This window comes from Polyodon spathula, chromosome 11 (assembly GCF_017654505.1).
Source record: "Polyodon spathula isolate WHYD16114869_AA chromosome 11, ASM1765450v1, whole genome shotgun sequence".
Taxonomy (NCBI): domain Eukaryota; kingdom Metazoa; phylum Chordata; class Actinopteri; order Acipenseriformes; family Polyodontidae; genus Polyodon; species Polyodon spathula.
In genome coordinates this window covers 25,889,121-25,910,005 of record NC_054544.1, presented here as the reverse complement: position 1 = coordinate 25,910,005, position 20,885 = coordinate 25,889,121, and the positions used below count along the sequence as shown (strand labels likewise).

Genomic DNA, 20,885 nt, shown 5'->3' with positions numbered 1-20,885 from the left:
TATGTGGTTTGTACTTGCTATACTACACTATAAGCAACCATACAAGTAGCTGTTTCCTGGTGCAGTCAAGAAACAACAGTGATATGGTGGAGTCACACTATAGAGATGCATGTATATTTAGATAATTGCTCAATAAGTTGTGGTAAAACTTTTATTAGGATATATTTGCAAGTATGGAGCATATCGGAATCTGGAGATATATGGAGGAACCTGTCTGTTTGTCCTTCCCTATGTACATAAGGTGCACTTACTTTTCATGACACTGAATCCTACAGTATTATATTTATTTGTATGTAAGGTCTATGTATTCACATAGTGCCACTAGCAATATAGTATTGTTGATGTATGGTGATGAAGTACACATGCACAAAGCAAAGGTAGAGATGTTGTACTACACCTATTGCTGATGTGTGGAGCACTCTCAGGTGGTACAGTTTCTCACATATCCATTTCCTGGTGGTGAACACACCCATGGGTGCCACCCCTTTCATCGTGTTTACACAGAATATTGTGTTATATATGGAGAAATCACAAGGTCACCAGTCATTCTAGTCACTCAGACCTGATTGTGTCTCACTGTTTTAATCAAGCAAGAGGAGCTCAAGTAGAAGCAGTGCTTGTGGGTGAACTGGCTCTTGGTAGGATATGCAGCAAGACCACTGGGTACTAAAGTATAGCAAGACCGCTGGGTATTAAACACGACCGCTGAGTAATAAACACGACCGCTGGGTATTAAACACGACAGCTGGGTATTAAACACGACCGCTGGGTATTAAACACGACCGCTGGGTATTAAACACGACCGCTGGGTATTAAACACCACCCCTGGGTATTAAGCACGACTGCTGGGTATTAAACACGACCACTGGGTATTAAACACGACAGCTGGGTATTAAACACAACCGCTGGGTATTAAACACCACCCCTGGGTATTAAACACGACCGCTGGGTATTAAACACCACCCCTGGGTATTAAACACGACCGCTGGGTATTAAACACCACCCCTGGGTATTAAACACGACTGCTGGGTATTAAACACGACCGCTGGGTATTAAACACGACCGCTGGGTATTAAACATGACTGCTGGGTATTAAAGTATAGCACAGCCGCTGGCTATGCAAGTTTTTTACTAGTTCACAACTCGCATTGTGTAGCATTGTCTCATGTCTGACAATGTTAGCTATTGTGTAGAACCTACTCAACCATTTCACTGCTGGGTGGCCACGTTAAGCAACTATGGAGCGTCACAAGAATTGTATTCCAAAGATCAGCGACCTCCATAGTACCACTTGAGTTGGAATGGACACTTATTTATGTTTTTCTATATTGATGGAGTCCAATTCTTAATGTCAAGGGACACATTTTTTCAAAGTTTTGAAAATCAGTGGTCTGAAAATGAAATGGGAATATAAAGCACAGCATGTGATAACCTGAGAAAAAAAGAATCTATATTAGGGTGAAATATATTCAAGATCCCAAATAGATTATAATTAAATGCTTTATTGGAAATCATTATGCTCATTATGCTATAAATGAATAGACATGCATGAAATACAAACTTTTGAAAGTAAATGTACACAGTACTGATGAGAAGCAATCAGCATTTCACATAGGGATTTGCAAACGTTAGCATGTGTTTAGCATTGTAAAGAAAATGCTTTTTTGGTGTTAGTATTCCTCTCCTTCCTCCCCTTCCCCTTCGTCTCCCATGCTGTCAGTTCCAACCTCCTCGTAGTCCTTCTCCAGGGCAGCCATGTCCTCTCTGGCCTCAGAGAACTCACCTTCCTCCATACCTTCCCCCACATACCAGTGGACGAAGGCACGCTTGGCATACATCAGGTCGAACTTGTGGTCCAGGCGGGCCCAGGCCTCAGCGATGGCGGTGGTGTTGCTCAGCATGCACACGGCCCTCTGAACCTTGGCCAGGTCACCCCCGGGCACCACAGTCGGAGGCTGGTAGTTGATGCCCACCTTGAAGCCAGTGGGGCACCAGTCCACAAACTGGATGGTTCTCTTCGTCTTGATGGTGGCGATAGCAGAGTTGACATCTTTGGGAACCACGTCTCCACGATACAGCATGCAGCAGGCCATGTACTTGCCATGACGGGGGTCACATTTCACCATCTGGTTGGCCGGTTCAAAGCAGGCATTGGTGATGTCAGCAACCGACAGCTGCTCATGGTAGGCCTTCTCAGCTGAGATAACTGGGGCGTAGGTGGCCAGGGGGAAGTGGATACGGGGGTAGGGCACCAAGTTGGTCTGGAACTCTGTCAGGTCAACATTCAGGGCACCATCAAAACGCAGAGAGGCGGTGATGGAGGAGACAATTTGACCAATGAGACGGTTCAGGTTGGTGTAGGTTGGGCGCTCAATGTCCAGGTTCCTGCGGCAAATATCATAGATGGCCTCGTTGTCTACCATGAAGGCACAGTCGGAGTGCTCCAGAGTGGTGTGGGTGGTAAGGATGGAGTTGTAGGGCTCAACAACAGCTGTGGAGATCTGGGGAGCCGGGTAGACAGCAAACTCCAGTTTGGACTTCTTGCCGTAGTCAACAGAGAGGCGTTCCATCAGCAGGGAGGTGAAACCAGAACCGGTACCACCACCAAAGCTGTGGAAGATGAGGAAGCCTTGGAGACCTGTGCACTGGTCAGCCTAGAAAAGAGAGAGAGAGAGAGAGAGAGAGAGAGAGAGAGAGAGAGAGAGAGAGAGAGAGAGAGAGAGAGCTTTTATAAATCAGGAATGAGTTACTGAACTAAAATTTGTATATTTATATGATGTATATTGTCACCTAACTGTTCTGTAGGCATGTGAAATTGGCAGAGAATCTTATCATATGAAAACAAAATGTGTGTACACGGCAGAATTCTACTTTTTTCATGTTTCCAGAAACATAAACAGTTCTCAGTTTCTGGATAAATTTTGAATGTATGATGGACTATACTTCATGAAAAGAAAGAAATACAAAGGTGAGAAAGGAGTACAGTAATATCCCTTCTCCACTGGCACATCTGACCTGTGAGGGCTCAGTACTGTACGGATATGGGTGGTTCTCCACTGGCTATTTGTCAAGCCAAGCTAGAACCAAACTGTGAAACTCTGGCCTCACAAGACATCTGAATCTGGTAGAGGCGGGGTTAAGGATCTTCATCATTATTTTGCATCAGCCAGTACACTTCAGAAAGACAAACAAGTATGGTAAGCAGCGATTGTGAGGAGAGAAGTATAGCCTTGGGACATTGAGATAATGCAGGCTCTAGATTCTCTGTGGGGAGATAGAAGTATTCATGAAGATCTGGAGTCATGCATCAGAAATGACGATTTGAAGCAAATGGACATAAACCATGGGTACGGTACACTCAACTCTAGGGATGCACCGAATCCAAGTTTTTGGGATTTGGCCGAATACAGAATCCATCTCAAAAGAGTCGGCCAAATACCGAACCAAATACCGAATCTACAAAAACTGTTAAGAAAACTGAAGGAAACTGTTGAAATAAAAACAGACTGGCAGCTACTAACAAGGGATGTGCACAATCTATAGTTTTGAGCCTTTTAGTTCATAGTATTTTTTATTACCAAATGGAAATATACCCTTGAATAAGATTTTAGTTTGAAACATATATAATCCCCCCCCCCCCCACAACAGAAACATTAAAGTACAGAACAATTTACTTTAACTTTACAAGAAAGGAGAGCTGCATCTTTGCCGTAACCCACTATTTTCTTTAATGACGTTTCAACCTGTGTCACCTGATCTGAGAGTAGGGTTGCCAACAGGCTCCAGAATTTCGGGACACTTTAAGGAAAGTCAGGTTTTGTAACACTAAATTAATTGAATTGTTTTACTTAGTTGTTACCAAAAGCACACACATGTCTGCAAGGATCGTTTCCATCAATCAGACCTATTGATCGATTGGCTGACTGGGCGGGACTGTATGAAGTAAGAACTATTAAACAAATAGAAACTTTACCTGCTGTCACAAGGTTAAATGAAAGAGTGCAGATGAGTGCAAAGTTATGTATAATAGTAGTGTTGCACTGTTTTGATAGTTATTCAAGCAATACGATTAATCGTTGTTACGAGACTCTCCAGATAGAATCGTCACCACATTTAAACAGTGAAATACACTTACTAACCTGCTGAAGCAATTCACACTCACTTTACATTTTGAATACATTGCAGTTTAGAGAGGGGAGTTATAAAACCTGACCTGCCTTAAAGTGTCCCAAGGTTTTGGAGTCTGTTGACAACCATATCTGAGAGCTATGAGGAACAAATTACTGTGATGAGTGACCTGAATCTCCCTGCGAAATAAAACCCACATTGATTTAAATGTGTAGAACACATATCAAATAGGCTACAAAATAGTTTAAAAAAATATTTTAATAAAACACAACAGTTCCCAAATTGTATTTATTTATTTATTTAGCATATTATAGCACTTTTAACCAAGGCGCTTTACATGTTTTTAAAATTTGTACAAACTGAAAAATGAGTGAAGAAAGATGGTAAGATTATTGGGGAAGGACGAAGAGATTTATAGCTATATGAAAGCAAGGGCCAGAGGCTAGGTCAGGGTTGGACAGGCAAGGTCATAACAGGAGGGAGAGGGTGAGGGTGAGGGTGAGGGAGAGGAAGAAATGGTCAGAGGGAGGACGAGGGGAAGTTATGATGGATGATGATGCCTTACAACCGGAGAGGAAGATAAGGTCAAAGGTATTACCAGATGTGTGGGTAGGGGGGTGGGGAGAAGCAGGAAGTTAAACGAGTTGGTGAGGGGGAGGAGGGCAGAAGCAATGGGGGAACAATGTAGGTGGAGGTTGAAGTCGCCCAAGAGAATGAATGGGTGAGGGAGAGGGAGAAGGGAGGAGAGGAGGCAGTCGAGGTGGTCGAAAAATGAGGAGGGGGGGCCAGGAGGATGGTAAATGACAAGTAAGGTAGTGCGGTGGGGGAATGTAAAGGAGGTAAGTTGGTACTCAAAAGAGGGGAAGGTGGTGGTTATTGTGTGTGTGTTGGTGGGGGGGAGGGGTCAAGGGACAAGGAGGCTGGCGTAAGTAATCCAGTACCGCCGCCTTTACCAAATGGACGGGGAGTGTACTAGAAGGTGGTGACAGAGGAGGTAAGGGTAGCGGGGGTGGCCGTGCTAAGTGGTGTGATCCATATTTCGGTGACTGCAAGGACATCAGGGTGGAGGGAGAGGAACGCATCTTGCATTGGCACATTACAATAAAGTAATTAAATTTACTAAAGTTACAAAAAATATATATTTTATGCAATGATTTTTTTTTTCTCTCAGTATGATATCTAGAACACGTTTGACAGACAAAGCAAAAAAGGACAAAAGTCTACAACAGTTTGCTGTTACTATATATTCCAGGTTTACTGCACAGCTTTACTCCATGAAAAGTGTGATGTGAATGTGCTGTTGCATACGGGGGTATGTTTACATTCAGCAACTGCTTGACGCGTTTAGTGCGTGTGCCACCAGTAATTAGGGAGTTGAGAGCTGCGACAGAGTTCAAACGTGTTCTTGTTATTAAATACAAAAGTTACATTTGATTCTGGATTCGTGTCTTATTTAAAAGAAGAATTGCACACATTGGAGTGATGTATTAAAATGAATATGTATCTGGGCAGATATAGGATTCGGATTCGGTTCAGGTATTCAGCCGAATCCGAACCCTGCTCAAAAAGTAGGTATTCGGGCCGAATCCAAAACCGAATCCTGGATTCAGTGCATCCCTACTTAACTCGCACACAAAATTCTACTAAATTTCTCATCCTTGAATTTAGTAAAATAATACACAGCTGTTTCATACACCCAAGCACCCAAACACAAAGCAACTCTAGAAAAAAACTACTATCCTTAATACGCCCCCCCCCCCCCCCCCCCCCCCCCACACACACCCTTCAACAAAACTAACTGAACTTTATTAAGTTGGTATAAATCAGTAAAATTTGTGGATTATAAAGAAATTCCTAAATATATTTACAAAATATAGCGATACAAGATTCAGCTGTACCGTTGGGCTCTTAAGTTTTAGATCAGTGTGATACTAGTTGCGACTGTTTTAGACCAGGTCTTAGTATTAAGATCACAGAACCACCATATCAGTATGCAGAGAGGTCATGTGCTGGACTGAATAGACTAAACTATTCTCTCATGCCTTAGATTTTAACCTCTAATTCTTTAAACCTAAAGAAATCTCACCAGTTTGCGGGTCCTGTCAAGCACCAGGTCGATGATCTCTTTGCCAATGGTGTAGTGCCCACGGGCGTAGTTGTTAGCAGCGTCCTCCTTGCCGGTGATGAGCTGCTCAGGGTGGAACAGCTGACGGTAGGTTCCAGTACGAACCTCATCTGAAAATGGAAAAAAGTGTCATATTTTACAACTAAAATAAGCAATACCAGATGAATTTGTATTTAGTTTTTTCCTTACCAACCACAGTGGGCTCCAGGTCCACAAAAACTGCTCTGGGGACGTGTTTCCCAGCTCCAGTCTCGCTGAAGAAGGTGTTGAAGGAATCGTCTCCTCCTCCGATGGTCTTGTCACTGGGCATCTGCCCATCAGGCTGGATCCCGTGCTCCAGGCAGTAGAGCTCCCAGCAGGCATTGCCCATCTGCACTCCGGCTTGGCCAACATGGATGGAAATACACTCACGCTGGAGAGAAAGAGGGCAGGGTCATTTTTCTGGGCTTCTTTATATGAAAAATCTATGACAGACCCTGCAGGCACAACAGGACTGTATGTTTAAATCCACGCCAAAGAAGCTGTTGATGAAAGACAGTCTGGTAAATACTTGACTTGACCTTTTTTTTTGTGCCCTAGTCCATGGAAACTGTAAACTTCATTAGAAGTAGACACCTTTATCACCATACCCCACTGCTATGATATGATGTTACACAGTTGACTTGCCCCAGAGCCCCTCCTCCATGACCTGTCCCAGGACTCCCTACTGGACATCCCCCATACAGGTGTATGCAGCAGAGGCACAGGCAACTCGCCCGTCAAACACGGCGAGCATGCTTATGGCCTATATGGACGGTGTACTGTGCTTGGCCCTGCTCCCTGAGCCGGTGGCCACGGAGCTATGTCTTCTGTCCAGCACTCTGCTGCAGATCTCCAGTCTCCAAGGGCAAGCTCTTTGCCGGAGGCTGGCTAGCTTGATTGTGGCTCGTAAACAGCTGTGGCTGTCACAAGCCATAGTTTCTAATGCAGATAAGGCGGCGCTGCTAGACACGCCTGTATCTCCTGGACATACCTTTGGGCAAGCTGCGAGGGAGATCTTGCAGAGATCCCACCGGGAAAGTGAGGCATCCTGGCAGGTAGCCACGTTGCTCCTTCCCTGTGGTCCCACATGGGGCAGGTCGAACTGCTGGCGAGCTCGTCGACTCAGACTGTCACCAGGACAGTTCCAGTCCCCACGGCCCCATTGAGTGACCTAAGGCATCACCTACCAGGCACATCAGCAGCGAACAACCGGACCCACCCAGCAGGTAGAGGGAACGCAGGATGTGGCCAGCCGACACACCAGCATCCAGGAGGCGTTTTCAGGGTCAACAGGTGCACTTACATCTCAGACACCTGGGTGCTCACATCATGCAAAATGGTTACATACTTCAGTTCCGCTTGGGACCTCCCTTTCGAGGTATCATGAATACTTTCGTGACAGACCCTCTCCAGGCCTCGGTACTTCATTAGAAAGTGGACATGTTGCTGTGCAAGTGAGCCATTCATCTCGTAGACCCCACCTCCCACGGATAGGGGTACTACTCAAGGTATTTTCTGGTGCCCAAAAAAAGATGCCAAAAGATGAAATGATATGAAACCACTTTCTTGCGCCGGTTTATTTCAAATAAAAAGGTTGTACAAAACAGAAAACACAGACTGAACAAACAAAACGTCACGTTGGCCAAATAAATAGACAGACAAACAAAGTGGATGAAAACAAGTACCGTGCTGGAGCTTCCAGCATGAAATAGCAATAGTTATTTAAATATATCTCTCCTTCTCTCTCACCCATTCTCCACTCACAAACACACAACCCCGAGTGAGTGACAACATGCTGCCTTTATGCAGTTGTACCGAGACTCGACTGTTAATCAATTATTCAATTGGAGTCTCGGTACAACTGCACATGAATTTATTTAGTGCAATTCCCCGTGCTCACATATTATTACATTTTACCTGCATGTGAACTGCTGTGCAATCCTCGTGCTCGAAACCCATATTATATCCCATGTAACAACTACAGTACACCAACATTAACACCATACATACAACATAGAACACAAAAATATACACAAGGGCGGGGCACACTACCACAATCCTGCTCTGCCTTATTAGACACAAGGGACCTTAAGGGTGTAAGCTCACACCACTAACCATTGGGTTATGCAGTTCTGAAGCATCCGTCATATGCTGCCGTTCCTTCTCCCTTGTGACGGCTCTGGTATACATTATCCCATACATATTGTGTTTGATGGTCGTCTTCCAATTGAAAGAGAATGTTAGGTTACTTACCATAACCCTGATTACCTGAAAGAGAAGACAATCACCAACAGCGAGGTCGCATCAGTCGCCCTCAGGGGTTCAATGGAAAAAGAGAAATGGCTTCCTCAGGATGATGGTTTTAACCCCTCGGTGGGCGGGAGAGAGTGCATCATCCCAGGACAGGGCCTATCGGCAGCTCTGGTAGAGAGAGCTCAGCAATTACCTACCCAGTAGGAATATCCCATACACAAATTCATTGGTGGTCGTCTTCTCTTTCAGGGAACCAGGGTTACGGTAAGTAACCTAACGTTTTATTGTATTCAACACTTTTTTGAGCTGTAAATCATATAACAGAAATATAAAAAAAAAAAAAAAAGCAAACACGTCTGTTTCTTAGGAAAAGTCTATTTAAAGGCTGCTGTTGATTCTGTAATATATTTTAAAAAAAATATTAAGCTTTGCATTTCTGAATCTTCCTCCCACCTCCTCTTTTATATCAGTGGAGTACTGCCATGTATAAATAGTTCATAACAAGTTCAGCATCATTTGTCTGAAGATCTCCTGCCTTCTCACTCCCAACTTTAAAAACACAAAACTTAGTACATCCAGTCACAAACTTCTCAAATAGATGCTATCTATTCCAATGATGTTTCTTTTAGCTCCCAACTTTAACGATCCTCTGCAGAAGAGTCTAGTCTCCAATCTGTAGTTTTAATAAGTAGGACACTCAACCCGAATCTTTCAACAGGTCTCTAACAGCTATCCCACACTATCAGGACCTCCAGGCTTGCAGCTTCAAGCTCTGTCTCTTAGGTTACTGTGACTTTTCATAGCAATACATTTGAAAGAATAGAAGAGTTGCATGTCTCCTTACCATTTTGTGTCTGTTTTCCGTTCAGTGTCTAGGGTTTGGAATGAAAAGGTATTGGTGCAAAGCAGGGCTGGTCCTTGTATTTATAGCAAGAGTAGGAGCTGCTAGCTAGGTGACAGGTTGTGTTGTTGGAAACTAGCAGTGTCTTCCATTGAAATAGCATAGACCTCCCCAGGGGGACTTCGGTAACTACAACAAACGCCCCACTCTCTGCTAACAATATTTGTGATTTTAGTTAATAAATATTCAGACAATAAGCACGGATTTGATAGTAGGTTGAAGTTACTCAATTATCAGAGCATTAATAGTGGAAACATCTGGTAAACAAGGAGGAAAAAATCAATCCTAACATAATGGAGGATTCAATTTAGAATTATTTATTTGGGATTTTACTATAAATGAAAACATATACATTGGAAAAACTGAATAGTTCTGAAAGTGCAGGGTGACTTTTTTCTTTTTTTAAAAAAGGAAATAATACTTTAAGGTAGAAGAAATTAACAGTTAATTGCTTTTTCATTTTAGCACAAAAAACAGAAGACAACATTTATATAGTCACTTAATATCAAGTGATTGCATATATCATTTAACTAAAATCCTTGTCATCTTTTGGTAAATGCCTCAACATGTTAGATGACAGCGTAATTTGCAACAACATTTACATGTACTGTTAGTAGATAATGCAACTGTAAAAGAAAACCAGTGTTCGTTACTCAATCTGAATTTTTTTTCTTCTTAGAAGAATGAAATAAACAATGTACCTAAGTCACATGGACCATCTTAGCTGTATCTAAGGTATTAAAAAAATCAGATTTGTTATTTCTGTTTTGCTTCTTAGGCTAAAACAGAGATTGAATATGTTTAACCTCCATCTGCTGCAAGTTATACCAGGAGCATTTATATATGGCTCATAAGGAGACAGCGACAAGACATTTAAAATGAATGTTCGGGGAATGTAAACAAACTGGGATGTCAGCTGACCAATGCAAGTAGGGATAAACTTGAGAAGAACGCAGTAAACACACAAGAATCCTACAGGCACTAATACTGTAAATTACAGCTACTTGATCAAAGTATATATCAGCATTTGTTAAGAGATGTCTATTTATTGTAGATTTAAGTAAAGCCCTACTTTTCATTAAACTCTGACAGATTAGGGATAGCACCTTTCTGTTTGTGTTTATGCAGTATCCCTGTTCTTTTGCAACAGTGATGATTACATACTGACGGACACTATCCTGTATTGGGGTGAGTGGCACCTAATTCAACAAATAGACTTGATATGGCAGTTAAAGGCCTCAGGCAAAACTGTTTATTATCTTAACCTCAACTCATCTGTGGTTGCTGCATACATTTTATTTTGTCTGCTTGAAACATTGAAAAACTAAGTGATCAGGGTTACTTTTCAGCCTTTCTTTGTGCACCCGTTGTTATTTGTTTAGTTCTTGAAAAAGTTAAACACCCTTATGATAAATTAATTTCATTTTTTTTTTTTGTGAGGAGAAAAAACAACCAGATCCAAGTTTAAGGCATTATTAGATGTTGTACTCTATTATTAAAAACTCTATTTTTAAAAACAGTAATTATGTTAAACAATATAGTAAATGATTGGGAAAATAAAACATGGCAGCCATTTTAAATCACATTTTACCACACAATGTGTTACTAATTATGTTTTAGAAATTGTGTGGGGACAGATAAAACAATCCCTTTTCAATCCCTTCAAAAAGGAGGTCCTCACATCTGGTTATGTGATGATAAAGTTTGTTTCAACAACATTACATACCAAAAAGCAGTTTCTGAAAATATCTTGTAGTCGTAATTGCACAAATCGCTATAATACTTTTTTTACAAAGTCCCTTTTATATCAAAATGCACAACACACACACACACACACACACACCTATATTGAGAGGAACGGTAGTTCCTTATACAAGTTAGAAAAACTTGTTTGAAACTACTGAGTCTCTATACAGCTCCAATAGTTTTGCTGTTTTTACCATGTTGCAGTGGCAAAACGAAATCACCTAGAATTACCATCTGTACCAGTACCAAAAGTATGAAACTTGTGTGAAAAAAAACTGTAACTACCTCTTATACACAATGAGTTATAAGTCATCAAACTAAGGTAAAACTGTCATTCTCCTTCCTCTTCCGTTTACTTTTTTAAGAGTTTGTAGCGACTATTCAAAACAGAAAAACTAAGTAACTGGACATCTACCAATCATGTGATTCCACATGTTGGTCAACGTCAAAATAAACCAGGGAACGCAAGCAGTTTGACATCCACAACATTTACATTAAACAATTTATTTATGTTTTAAAACAGCACATATATTTTGGGGGAAATAAAATGATTGTGATTTGAACTTGCACTGAAGAGTACACGGCCTTAGCCCGTTGCACCACTGTGCTGTTGTTGAAATGTGTTCATTTTTTAAGCTTACATCCATGCCTGACCAGCTTTCACTGAAAACCTGAAGGGGCTGCTTGATTCTAGAAATGCTCTAGTTCCTGTTTGAAAATATCTAGTTTCCTGTTTGGTAGATACTATACAATGGAATTGTACACAAGAGTGGCATTTAGCTTCCTTGTCTAAATCTTTGATCTCTGATAAATTGTAGTTCCTCTTTTAATAAAAAATAAATAAAGGAATAATTTATTAGGTAGAATTTATTTTTAGATATCATTTATTAGGTAACCCTACTGTGAAGCACGGTGGTTGCAGCATCATGTTATGGGGATGTTTCTCATCAGCAAGGACTGGGGCACTTGTCAGGATAGAAGGGAAAATGAATGGAGCAAAGTACAGAGAAGTCCTTGAGGAAAACCTGCTGCCCTCTGCAAGAAATCTGAAACGGGGATGGAAGTTCACCTTTCAGCAGGACAGCGACCCAAAGCACACAGCCAAAGCTACACTGGAGTGGTTAAAGAACAAAAAGGTAAATGTCCTTGAGTGGCCCAGTCGGAGCCCCGACTTAAATCCAATTGAAAATTTGTGGCAAGACTTGATGATTGCTGTCCATCAACACTCCCCAAGGAACTTAATAGAGTTTGAATGGTTTTGTAAAGAAAAATGGTCAAATATTGCCAAATCTAGTTGTGCAAAGTTGGTTGAGACCTATCTCAACAGACTCACTGCTGTAATTGCTGCCAAAGGTGATTCCACCAAGTATTAACTCAGGGGGGTGGAGACTTATCCAATTATGGTCTTTCAGTTTTGTATATATCATTTTTTCCTCAATAAAAACTTTTTTCCCCTTAACAGTGTGGAGTATGGTTTGTAGATAAGTGGAAAAAATCATAATTTAAATGTATGAAACTCTGAGGGGGCTGTAGAAGTTCTATAGGCACTGTGTGTGTGTGTGTGTGTGTGTGTGTGTGTGTGTGTGTGTGTGTGTGTGTCTCTCTCTCTCTCTCTCTCTCTCTCTCTCTCTCTCTCTCTCTCTATATATATATATATATATATATATATATATATATATATATATATATATATATATATATAAGGCTATATATTGTCCGACGAACCATGAAGTTCACTATTCGGACTCCTTCGGGAAGGCAAGAAAGTGAGAGCATTCAAAAGGCAAACTTGCAATACATTTTATTTTGTCCACGTTGTTCAGAGACAGGATGTCATTGTCCTCGGACAGCAAGGTTGATATTTCCACGTACACTCACATCTTCCTCAGAGCCAGGATGTTACAATCACATCTTCCTCAGAGCCTTCTGGTTTTAACTTGGGCAGCTTTTATTTTTCACGGCAACACAAACTATATTTGTAGCAATAAAATAAAATCAAAATAACACCTGCCCACTTCGGCCCTAGCTCACTTCTACATCGCTGTTTATCCTTGCAGAGGCTGAGCCCCGTTCAAGTAAAAATTACTGCAGTGTGTAGTAAAAATACTGCAACACTGCAGTGTGTAATAAAAATATGGTTACTTTGTTCCCTTGTAGGTGTTTCAGGTATTTCTCCAGAATTCACTTCCCTCCACACAAGAGGAATGGTGCCCAGTTTGGCCAACACAAGGACAGCAGGTACATAGAGGTTTTAATAATAGTTACACTGTCCTGTATTTCAAATAAATTAACCGTCTGTTTTCTTTTTCAAGGCTGGCAGGAGACCTCTGCTGGTGAAAGAGAGAATGGACACTAGCTGTAGACCAACAGTATCCGTGCTGGCTTTATACACCACAATAAACATTACAATAAAATTACACAGTCTGTGTCGTGTGTTTCCTTTATCAGTGCTTGAGCACACAGTTCAAAATTAAAGCAAATATGTCTGGATTAACCAACACTAATACTGTTGTTTGAAATCGACGCGCAGACAAATCCACACAGTGCTCTTTCACGTTGCCTACCGATGCTGTAATTACAGTTTGTCTTAAAAATTGCCTTGCTGTAATTTAAACCAAGCCGTCGGCATTTTGAAACAAGTTCATACAGGCAGAAGTGAGCGTTGCTTCCACACAGGTACGTTTAACACAGTACTAAATATAGAACAAATTGAATTTTCGGCAACGTGTCCATACACTACATGGCTCTTAACCTCCACCACAATCTTGCACACAGCACAATTGTGAGAAAACGCTGTACTCACTGATTGCTGGGTTTGCTTGTACTCCACTCTCTGTTTTTAAAAACTCTCTATTTATAGGTACTGATTAGGTGAAGATAAGGAGTTACACTGAGATCCTCCTCCCCGTTCCAAAGGAGTATCTGCACTGTGATTGACAGCAATGTAATGTTCAGCAATAAGCCGTTCTTGGTTTGATCAACATATGCAAGACTACATGAGCATTTAATTATCTTATATATATATTATATATATATGGGCGGCCATTGACTATATATAATATTGGGATTATATATATATTGTTGTTTCTATATATATATATATATATTAATATATTTCGATATATCATTTTTGGATCATCATTATCTGACAGATAGGTGGCCCATTTACTATATTACAAATCAAGCTTATTGTGAGTCTTACAGGAAATATTCATAACAGCAATGTGTCATTTACATTAATCTTTATCTTCAACATGCACAGGTGTTTTTTTTTTTTCTTTTTCTGGGTACATATTTTGCTCTAGAACAAAAGCTTATCAGATTTGTCCCAAAGTGCAGGTCTTTTACACTAAGCAATATCTTCTGCAGCACAATCTAGTAACAAGAAAATGAACACTCTCAGGAAAATAAAAACAAAACAAAAAAAAAAACAATTGCAGTGCAAAGAATTGTAAGATGGTATGCAAATTGTAATAATCAGTCATCACTCCTGAGATTGCATTCATGTTTCTTTCAAACAATTAAATGTAGGTGAAGATCTGATCAAAGATCTTTTTTTTTCTTATTATATGCATTTACTTTACACAACATTGTGTTGTCGTAGAAATTATATTTTGGATATTTTTACAGATGTTTATCTTCAGCGCAATCTTGGTCATACTATTGTCTCTCAGTTTACAAAAAGAAACCCCTACAAAACCCTGAGAAATTGAAACTACAAGAAACCCTGACAAAACCCTGATAAAATAAATCTCTAACAGAAACCCCTACAAAACCCTGAGAAATTTAAACTCTTAAAGAAACCCCTACAAAACTAAAAGAAACATTAATACAAAACATTGTCATCTATTACCAGTTTCTATTAATGGATCTTTTCAAGGAACTTCTCAATATGCAAATACAGCTTGAGTGAGCAAAGCCAAAGAGAGCACCACATGTGAAAGAGACGGTTCTCCAATGCTGTTCAGTTCCAGTCTCCAGCCTATTCAATGAAGGAATGAGGGGTTTGAAAAATTTTATTTGTTTAAAGAAAGATCTGATTGCATGCATTATGTTCAATTAATCTTGCACTTTCACTTTCAAGTCCTTTAGAGTTAAATTGTACCCACCCCTTCAGCAGGCCCTTTCCAGTCGTGAAGCAACCAGTTGGTTCCTTGATTGACATACTTCACTCTGATATATGCTTTAACACCAAAAACACTACAGGTGGAATGACCTAAGAAGTGAAACAGCGACAGACTACCAGAAAGTAAGACATGCAAGAGACTTCTTTAAGCTAGTATGGTACCAGATACATTTTTTAAAAAAAATAAAAATATGTTGGTGTAACATGTGCTTTTCAGAATTTGCACAAGATCTATCAAGCAATGTAACATTCAGATCAGTTTTAGTATGCTTTGTTAAGCTGAGCCACTATAAAACTTGTAAAGTTTTGATATAATATTGAACAAACCTTATTAAAGATCAACACTAAAAGGCATTTTGTGATAACATAATTGTTAATACAAAAGTATTAACACAAAAGATGAACTTAAAAATGAAAAATCTTGCGAAATTGTTATCAAAATCAGTGCCAGCTCATTCTGTTGCTATAGAATTGATGTCCATCAAAAAAACAAATTAAAATACTTTTTTTTTTTTTTTTTTTTTTTAAAAGAAGCACATTTACAGTTTAGGCTACATGCCGGTTAAGATGCAGACATATCCCAATAAAAAGAAACTTACGTTCTTGTACAAAACAAGTTGTGATATTAAGAGAATCAATAGTCATTTAAAATATGCTTTTGCATTAAACTGTAGTGTGTATGTACAAAATTAAATAACTAGTGTTAAAAGGTGAGGAATACGGGATACACAAAACTGAAGGGTTCCAGGCAAACTAATAGAATTGTACGAATTATGGATGATAGAAATACCATTTCATAAGAAATCAAGACAGTTGTTATTCATTCATTTTTATTATGAATTATACCCAGACTTGCATTAGTCACAATATTTAAAATAGTCACTTAGTATTTTATAATCTGCCAATATTATGAAAGCAAAAATAAAGATATAAAAAGTTAACATAAAATATGTATTTTAATTGGGAATGATCAAGCTTTTATTATAAAACAAAAATGAAAATCACAAATATTTCAGTACCAAATTGTACTGTGAAGCTCATTGCACTCAGAGCAAGTCTGGATACAGGTCATCTTAATACTCCTCTCCTTCCTCATCCTCTTCTCCCACGCTGTCTGTTCCAACCTCTTCGTAGTCCTTCTCCAGGGCAGCCATGTCCTCTCGGGCCTCAGAGAACTCTCCTTCCTCCATACCCTCCCCCACATACCAGTGGACAAAGGCCCGCTTGGCGTACATCAGGTCGAACTTGTGGTCCAGGCGGGCCCAGGCCTCAGCGATGGCGGTGGTGTTGCTCAGCATGCACACGGCCCTCTGAACCTTGGCCAGGTCACCCCCAGGCACCACTGTGGGAGGCTGGTAGTTGATGCCTACTTTGAAGCCAGTGGGGCACCAGTCCACAAACTGGATGCTTCTCTTGGTCTTGATGGTAGCTATAGCAGAGTTGACATCTTTGGGCACCACGTCTCCACGATACAGCAGGCAGCAGGCCATGTACTTGCCGTGACGGGGGTCACATTTCACCATCTGGTTGGCCGGTTCAAAGCAGGCATTGGTGATGTCAGCAACCGACAGCTGCTCATGGTAGGCCTTCTCAGCTGAGATAACTGGGGCGTAGGTGGCCAGGGGGAAGTGGATACGGGGGTAGGGCACCAAGTTGGTCTGGAACTCTGTCAGGTCAACATTCAGGGCACCATCAAAACGCAGGGAGGCGGTGATGGAGGAGACAATTTGACCAATGAGACGGTTCAGGTTGGTGTAGGTTGGACGCTCGATATCCAGGTTCCTGCGGCAGATATCATAGATGGCCTCGTTGTCTACCATGAAGGCACAGTCGGAGTGCTCCAGGGTGGTGTGGGTGGTCAGGATGGAGTTGTAGGGCTCAACAACAGCTGTGGAGATCTGGGGAGCTGGGTAGACGGCAAACTCCAGTTTGGACTTCTTGCCATAGTCAACAGAGAGGCGTTCCATCAGCAGGGAGGTGAAACCAGAACCGGTACCACCACCAAAGCTGTGGAAGATGAGGAAGCCTTGGAGACCTGTGCACTGGTCAGCCTAGAAGGGGGGGGGGGGGGGGGGGGAAAAAAAAAAAAAAAAAAAATCCATGGTCAAAATCTACAGCATGCTTAGGGCAGGGGTCAAAACTGATTGTTCTGTTTTTTACAATTGATAACTGCATAAGCTCTGCCATCTAAACTTGAAATACTTAGTTCACCCCAAAAACACTCAGAAGCAACAAAGAGACATGCAAGAGACCCAGAAGAAATCTCACCAGTTTACGGGTCCTGTCAAGCACCAGGTCGATGATCTCTTTGCCGATGGTGTAGTGCCCACGGGCGTAGTTGTTAGCAGCGTCCTCCTTGCCAGTGATGAGCTGCTCAGGGTGGAACAGCTGACGGTAGGTTCCTGTGCGAACCTCATCTGAGAAGAAAGTTGTTGTTAACCTGGGAAGCAGTGTACTTTAAAAGAGAAAGTGGCTGGTAATCAAGACCTCTCCTTATTTGTAAAGCATGAATTGGCTTTGTTTAAAATTTGTGCTGGGCTATCAAGAGAAAATGTGTTAAAAAAAAAAGTTCTGACTGTCTAATACTTCTTTTCAGCCCCCCCCCCCCCCCCCATTTCATTAGCTCTTCTGCATTAGAAGAGAAGCCATTTTGTTCAAGGTACAAAGCCTTACCGATCACAGTGGGCTCCAGATCCACAAAGACTGCTCTGGGGACATGTTTCCCAGCTCCAGTCTCGCTGAAGAAGGTGTTGAAGGAATCGTCTCCTCCACCAATGGTCTTGTCGCTGGGCATCTGCCCATCAGGCTGGATCCCGTGCTCCAGGCAGTAGAGCTCCCAGCAGGCATTGCCCATCTGGACTCCGGCTTGACCAACATGGATGGAGATACACTCACGCTGAGGAAAAACAGGAGGTCCGTTTAAGATTTGCCTTGATAAACCCAATTAGAGAATACAGCCCTCTCGTTCTATCTGATATTATAACTTAATTTTAACTTACTCCTCACATTTTTCCTGTAATTAAACTTATTCTGAATCAGGCCTACAAAGATAAACATGATTGCAGAAAGTAATGCTTTAATAGGAAAAGAATTAACAGCTTATCAGAGCTGTTTACTTTAGGGTCCAATTTGAATTTTATTTTTTGTGAAGGAAAGATTTAACAGGCCACGTGTTACATACCATTTTAAGGTGGATCAATAAAAAAAAACTTATGATTTTTATATAGTATACTTTAACTGTGTGGTTCAGCTGCGGTATACCAAGCACATTTTTTAAATCCCCCTACAAGGTAAGCTGACATTGAAGATAAACTCAACTTCCCAGAGTGTCATAAAATGGCTGTTGCACTGGGGGTGGCTAGAAGATGGTTGTTGTGTTTGTAAAGGCTGTTCATGTAATACCACATTTCTGCCAGGGGCCGTGTTTGTGGAATTGATAGCTTAGGCCAGTACCACGCCTTTAAGGTAAGGCAACTGCAGCACTACATCACGATTAGCATCAGGGTTTTAAATAGGACGGCTACTTTAACACACTTTTAATTTTAACTTTCATAATGTAACTACCTGTAAATTATTTGGGACTAAATTAATATATCTGTTTAAAAAAAAAAAAAGATTTACTTGATTGCAATGATCTTTCCTTGATCGTTAAAACATAATCAATTGGTTGTAGTTTTCAAAAAATAATTTTAAAAAATCTCTGATTTAATTCAATACACATGTACAAAATTATATATTTCATTATTTTGAAAACGTTCAAGAAAAAAAATGTAAGTTTTGCAAACACTAAAATGTGGTCATCATTTTATTTCCAACTTACTACTGGGCCGTAGCTGTATAAACTTTGACACACTTATTTTCTGCATATAGTCACGATCTCTTAAGATTTGTGCCATTTACATAAAGCATAGCCATATATTTGGTGAAAAAAGTGCGTATCAACTCACCATTTTCAGTCTCTTGTTCCTTCAGGCCGACGTTAAGGATTCGGAATAAGAAGGCAATGGTGAGGGTTGGGGCTGAGCCTTGTCCTTTATAGTGAGTGGGGTGGGGGGTGTGGTTACAAAGAAACTGGCTTTGCTGGCGTGAGCAACAACTAGCACAGGAAGGGGGTGTCTCTTTGTATTAGAAGTTTAGAACATGCCTCTTACACCATTTTAACACAGAAATGCAGCTACTGCATCTCTGGAATGTTTTAACGAGTGTGTAAAATACATTTTCACACAGCATGAAATTTCGCAATCTATGCCGGTGTAACACCATCACAACCCTTTCACACAGCCAAAGAGATCGCTCGAGTACAATTTTCAAAACTGTCAATCAACAGATTGTTCTCATGGCAACCATAGACTGTTCTTGTGCAATCTGAAACACCGACAGAGCTTAATTTGTAAAAAAAAAAAAAAAGAGGTGCTGGGGCGCTGCGCAAGCAATGACAATAATACCGACCATAAGAAGCGCACATTCAAAATCATATCTTGTTTATTTGAAAGAGTATTGCAGACAATTGTTAGATGTTTACAATCACCTATTGTATATCATATTCAAAGTAATTAAAGGTAACCGCAGATGTAGTAGTGTGTTGCTGTACAAAGAACTCTGAATGAGACTAAGGGGTGTTAACAGTTATAATTGTATCAACATTTATACGTTATGATAAATATGCGTATGAACTATACAGCTACGGCCAAAAGTTTTTCATCACTTAGTATTTTAGGATTGAGAAATTTATATATATATATATTATTTGTAATTCAACAAAATGTGACATTATTGGTAATAGGTGAATACTTTTGCAAACCACTATATATATATATAGCCTATATTGCCTATAGAAAGTCTACACCCCCTTGAACTTTTTTCACATTTTGTTTTGTCAGTGCCTCACATTTTCATGCATTTAAATGAGGATTATTTTCCACTTGTGTACACACCATACTCCACACTGTTAAGGAAAAAAAGTTTTTATTGAGAAAAAAATTATATATTAAAAATGCAAAACTGAAAGATCATAATTGGATAAGTCTCCACCCCCCTGAGTTAATACTTGGTGGAAGCACCTTTGGCAGCAATTACAGCTGTGAGTCTGTTGGGATAGGTCTCTACCAACTTTGCACACCTAGATTTGGCTATATTTGACCATTCTTCTTTACAAAACTCTTCAAGCTCTATCAAGTTCCTTAGCGAGCGTTGATGGACAGCAATCTTCAAGTCATACCACAAATTTTCGATTGGCTTTAGGTCGGGGCTCTGACTGGGCCACTCAAGGACATTTATCTTTTTCTTCCTTAACCTCTCCAGTGTAGCTTTGGTTCTGTGCTTTGGGTTGTTGTCATGCTGAATATATATATATATATATATATATATATATATATATATATATATATATATATATATATATATATATATATATATATATAGATACTAGATTACTCCTCGTTCAGGCCCTGGTACTGTCCCACCTTGACTACTGGAACTCTCTCCTGGCCGGCCTCCCTTCTCTGCTATCCATCCGCAGTCCAGCTCATCCAAATCTCTGCTGCTCGCCTTATCTTTTCTCTTATTCTCCCACGCTAAACCGCTGC

At 40.5% G+C, this 20,885-nt stretch overlaps 2 protein-coding genes across 2 annotated transcripts; both read right to left on the bottom strand.

The window, feature by feature from the left end:
- Positions 1-1,655: 1,655 nt before the first annotated feature.
- On the bottom strand, positions 1,656-9,389 carry LOC121323410 (tubulin alpha-1A chain-like). The gene is made up of 4 exons (XM_041264467.1): positions 9,372-9,389; positions 6,443-6,665; positions 6,215-6,363; positions 1,656-2,654 (listed from the first exon to the last, which is right to left on the bottom strand). Exons 1-4 carry the CDS (start codon positions 9,372-9,374, stop codon positions 1,671-1,673), a joined length of 1,359 nt encoding a protein of 452 aa, XP_041120401.1. The 5' UTR covers positions 9,375-9,389; the 3' UTR covers positions 1,656-1,670.
- A 6,724-nt stretch (positions 9,390-16,113) lies between these two features.
- On the bottom strand, positions 16,114-19,341 carry LOC121323046 (tubulin alpha chain). The gene is made up of 4 exons (XM_041263768.1): positions 19,248-19,341; positions 17,974-18,196; positions 17,569-17,717; positions 16,114-17,351 (listed from the first exon to the last, which is right to left on the bottom strand). Exons 1-4 carry the CDS (start codon positions 19,248-19,250, stop codon positions 16,374-16,376), a joined length of 1,353 nt encoding a protein of 450 aa, XP_041119702.1. The 5' UTR covers positions 19,251-19,341; the 3' UTR covers positions 16,114-16,373.
- Between the last annotated feature and the right edge of the window lie 1,544 nt (positions 19,342-20,885).

Coding starts and splice junctions, on each gene's coding strand:
- LOC121323410 (XM_041264467.1), bottom strand. Junction 6,364..6,442: donor CCTGGAGCCCACTGTGGTTG/GTAAGGAAAAAA, acceptor TTCCATTTTCAG/ATGAGGTTCGTACTGGAACC. Junction 2,655..6,214: donor TTGACAGGACCCGCAAACTG/GTGAGATTTCTT, acceptor TCTCTTTTCTAG/GCTGACCAGTGCACAGGTCT.
- LOC121323046 (XM_041263768.1), bottom strand. Junction 17,718..17,973: donor TCTGGAGCCCACTGTGATCG/GTAAGGCTTTGT, acceptor CTTTCTTCTCAG/ATGAGGTTCGCACAGGAACC. Junction 17,352..17,568: donor TTGACAGGACCCGTAAACTG/GTGAGATTTCTT, acceptor CCCCCCTTCTAG/GCTGACCAGTGCACAGGTCT.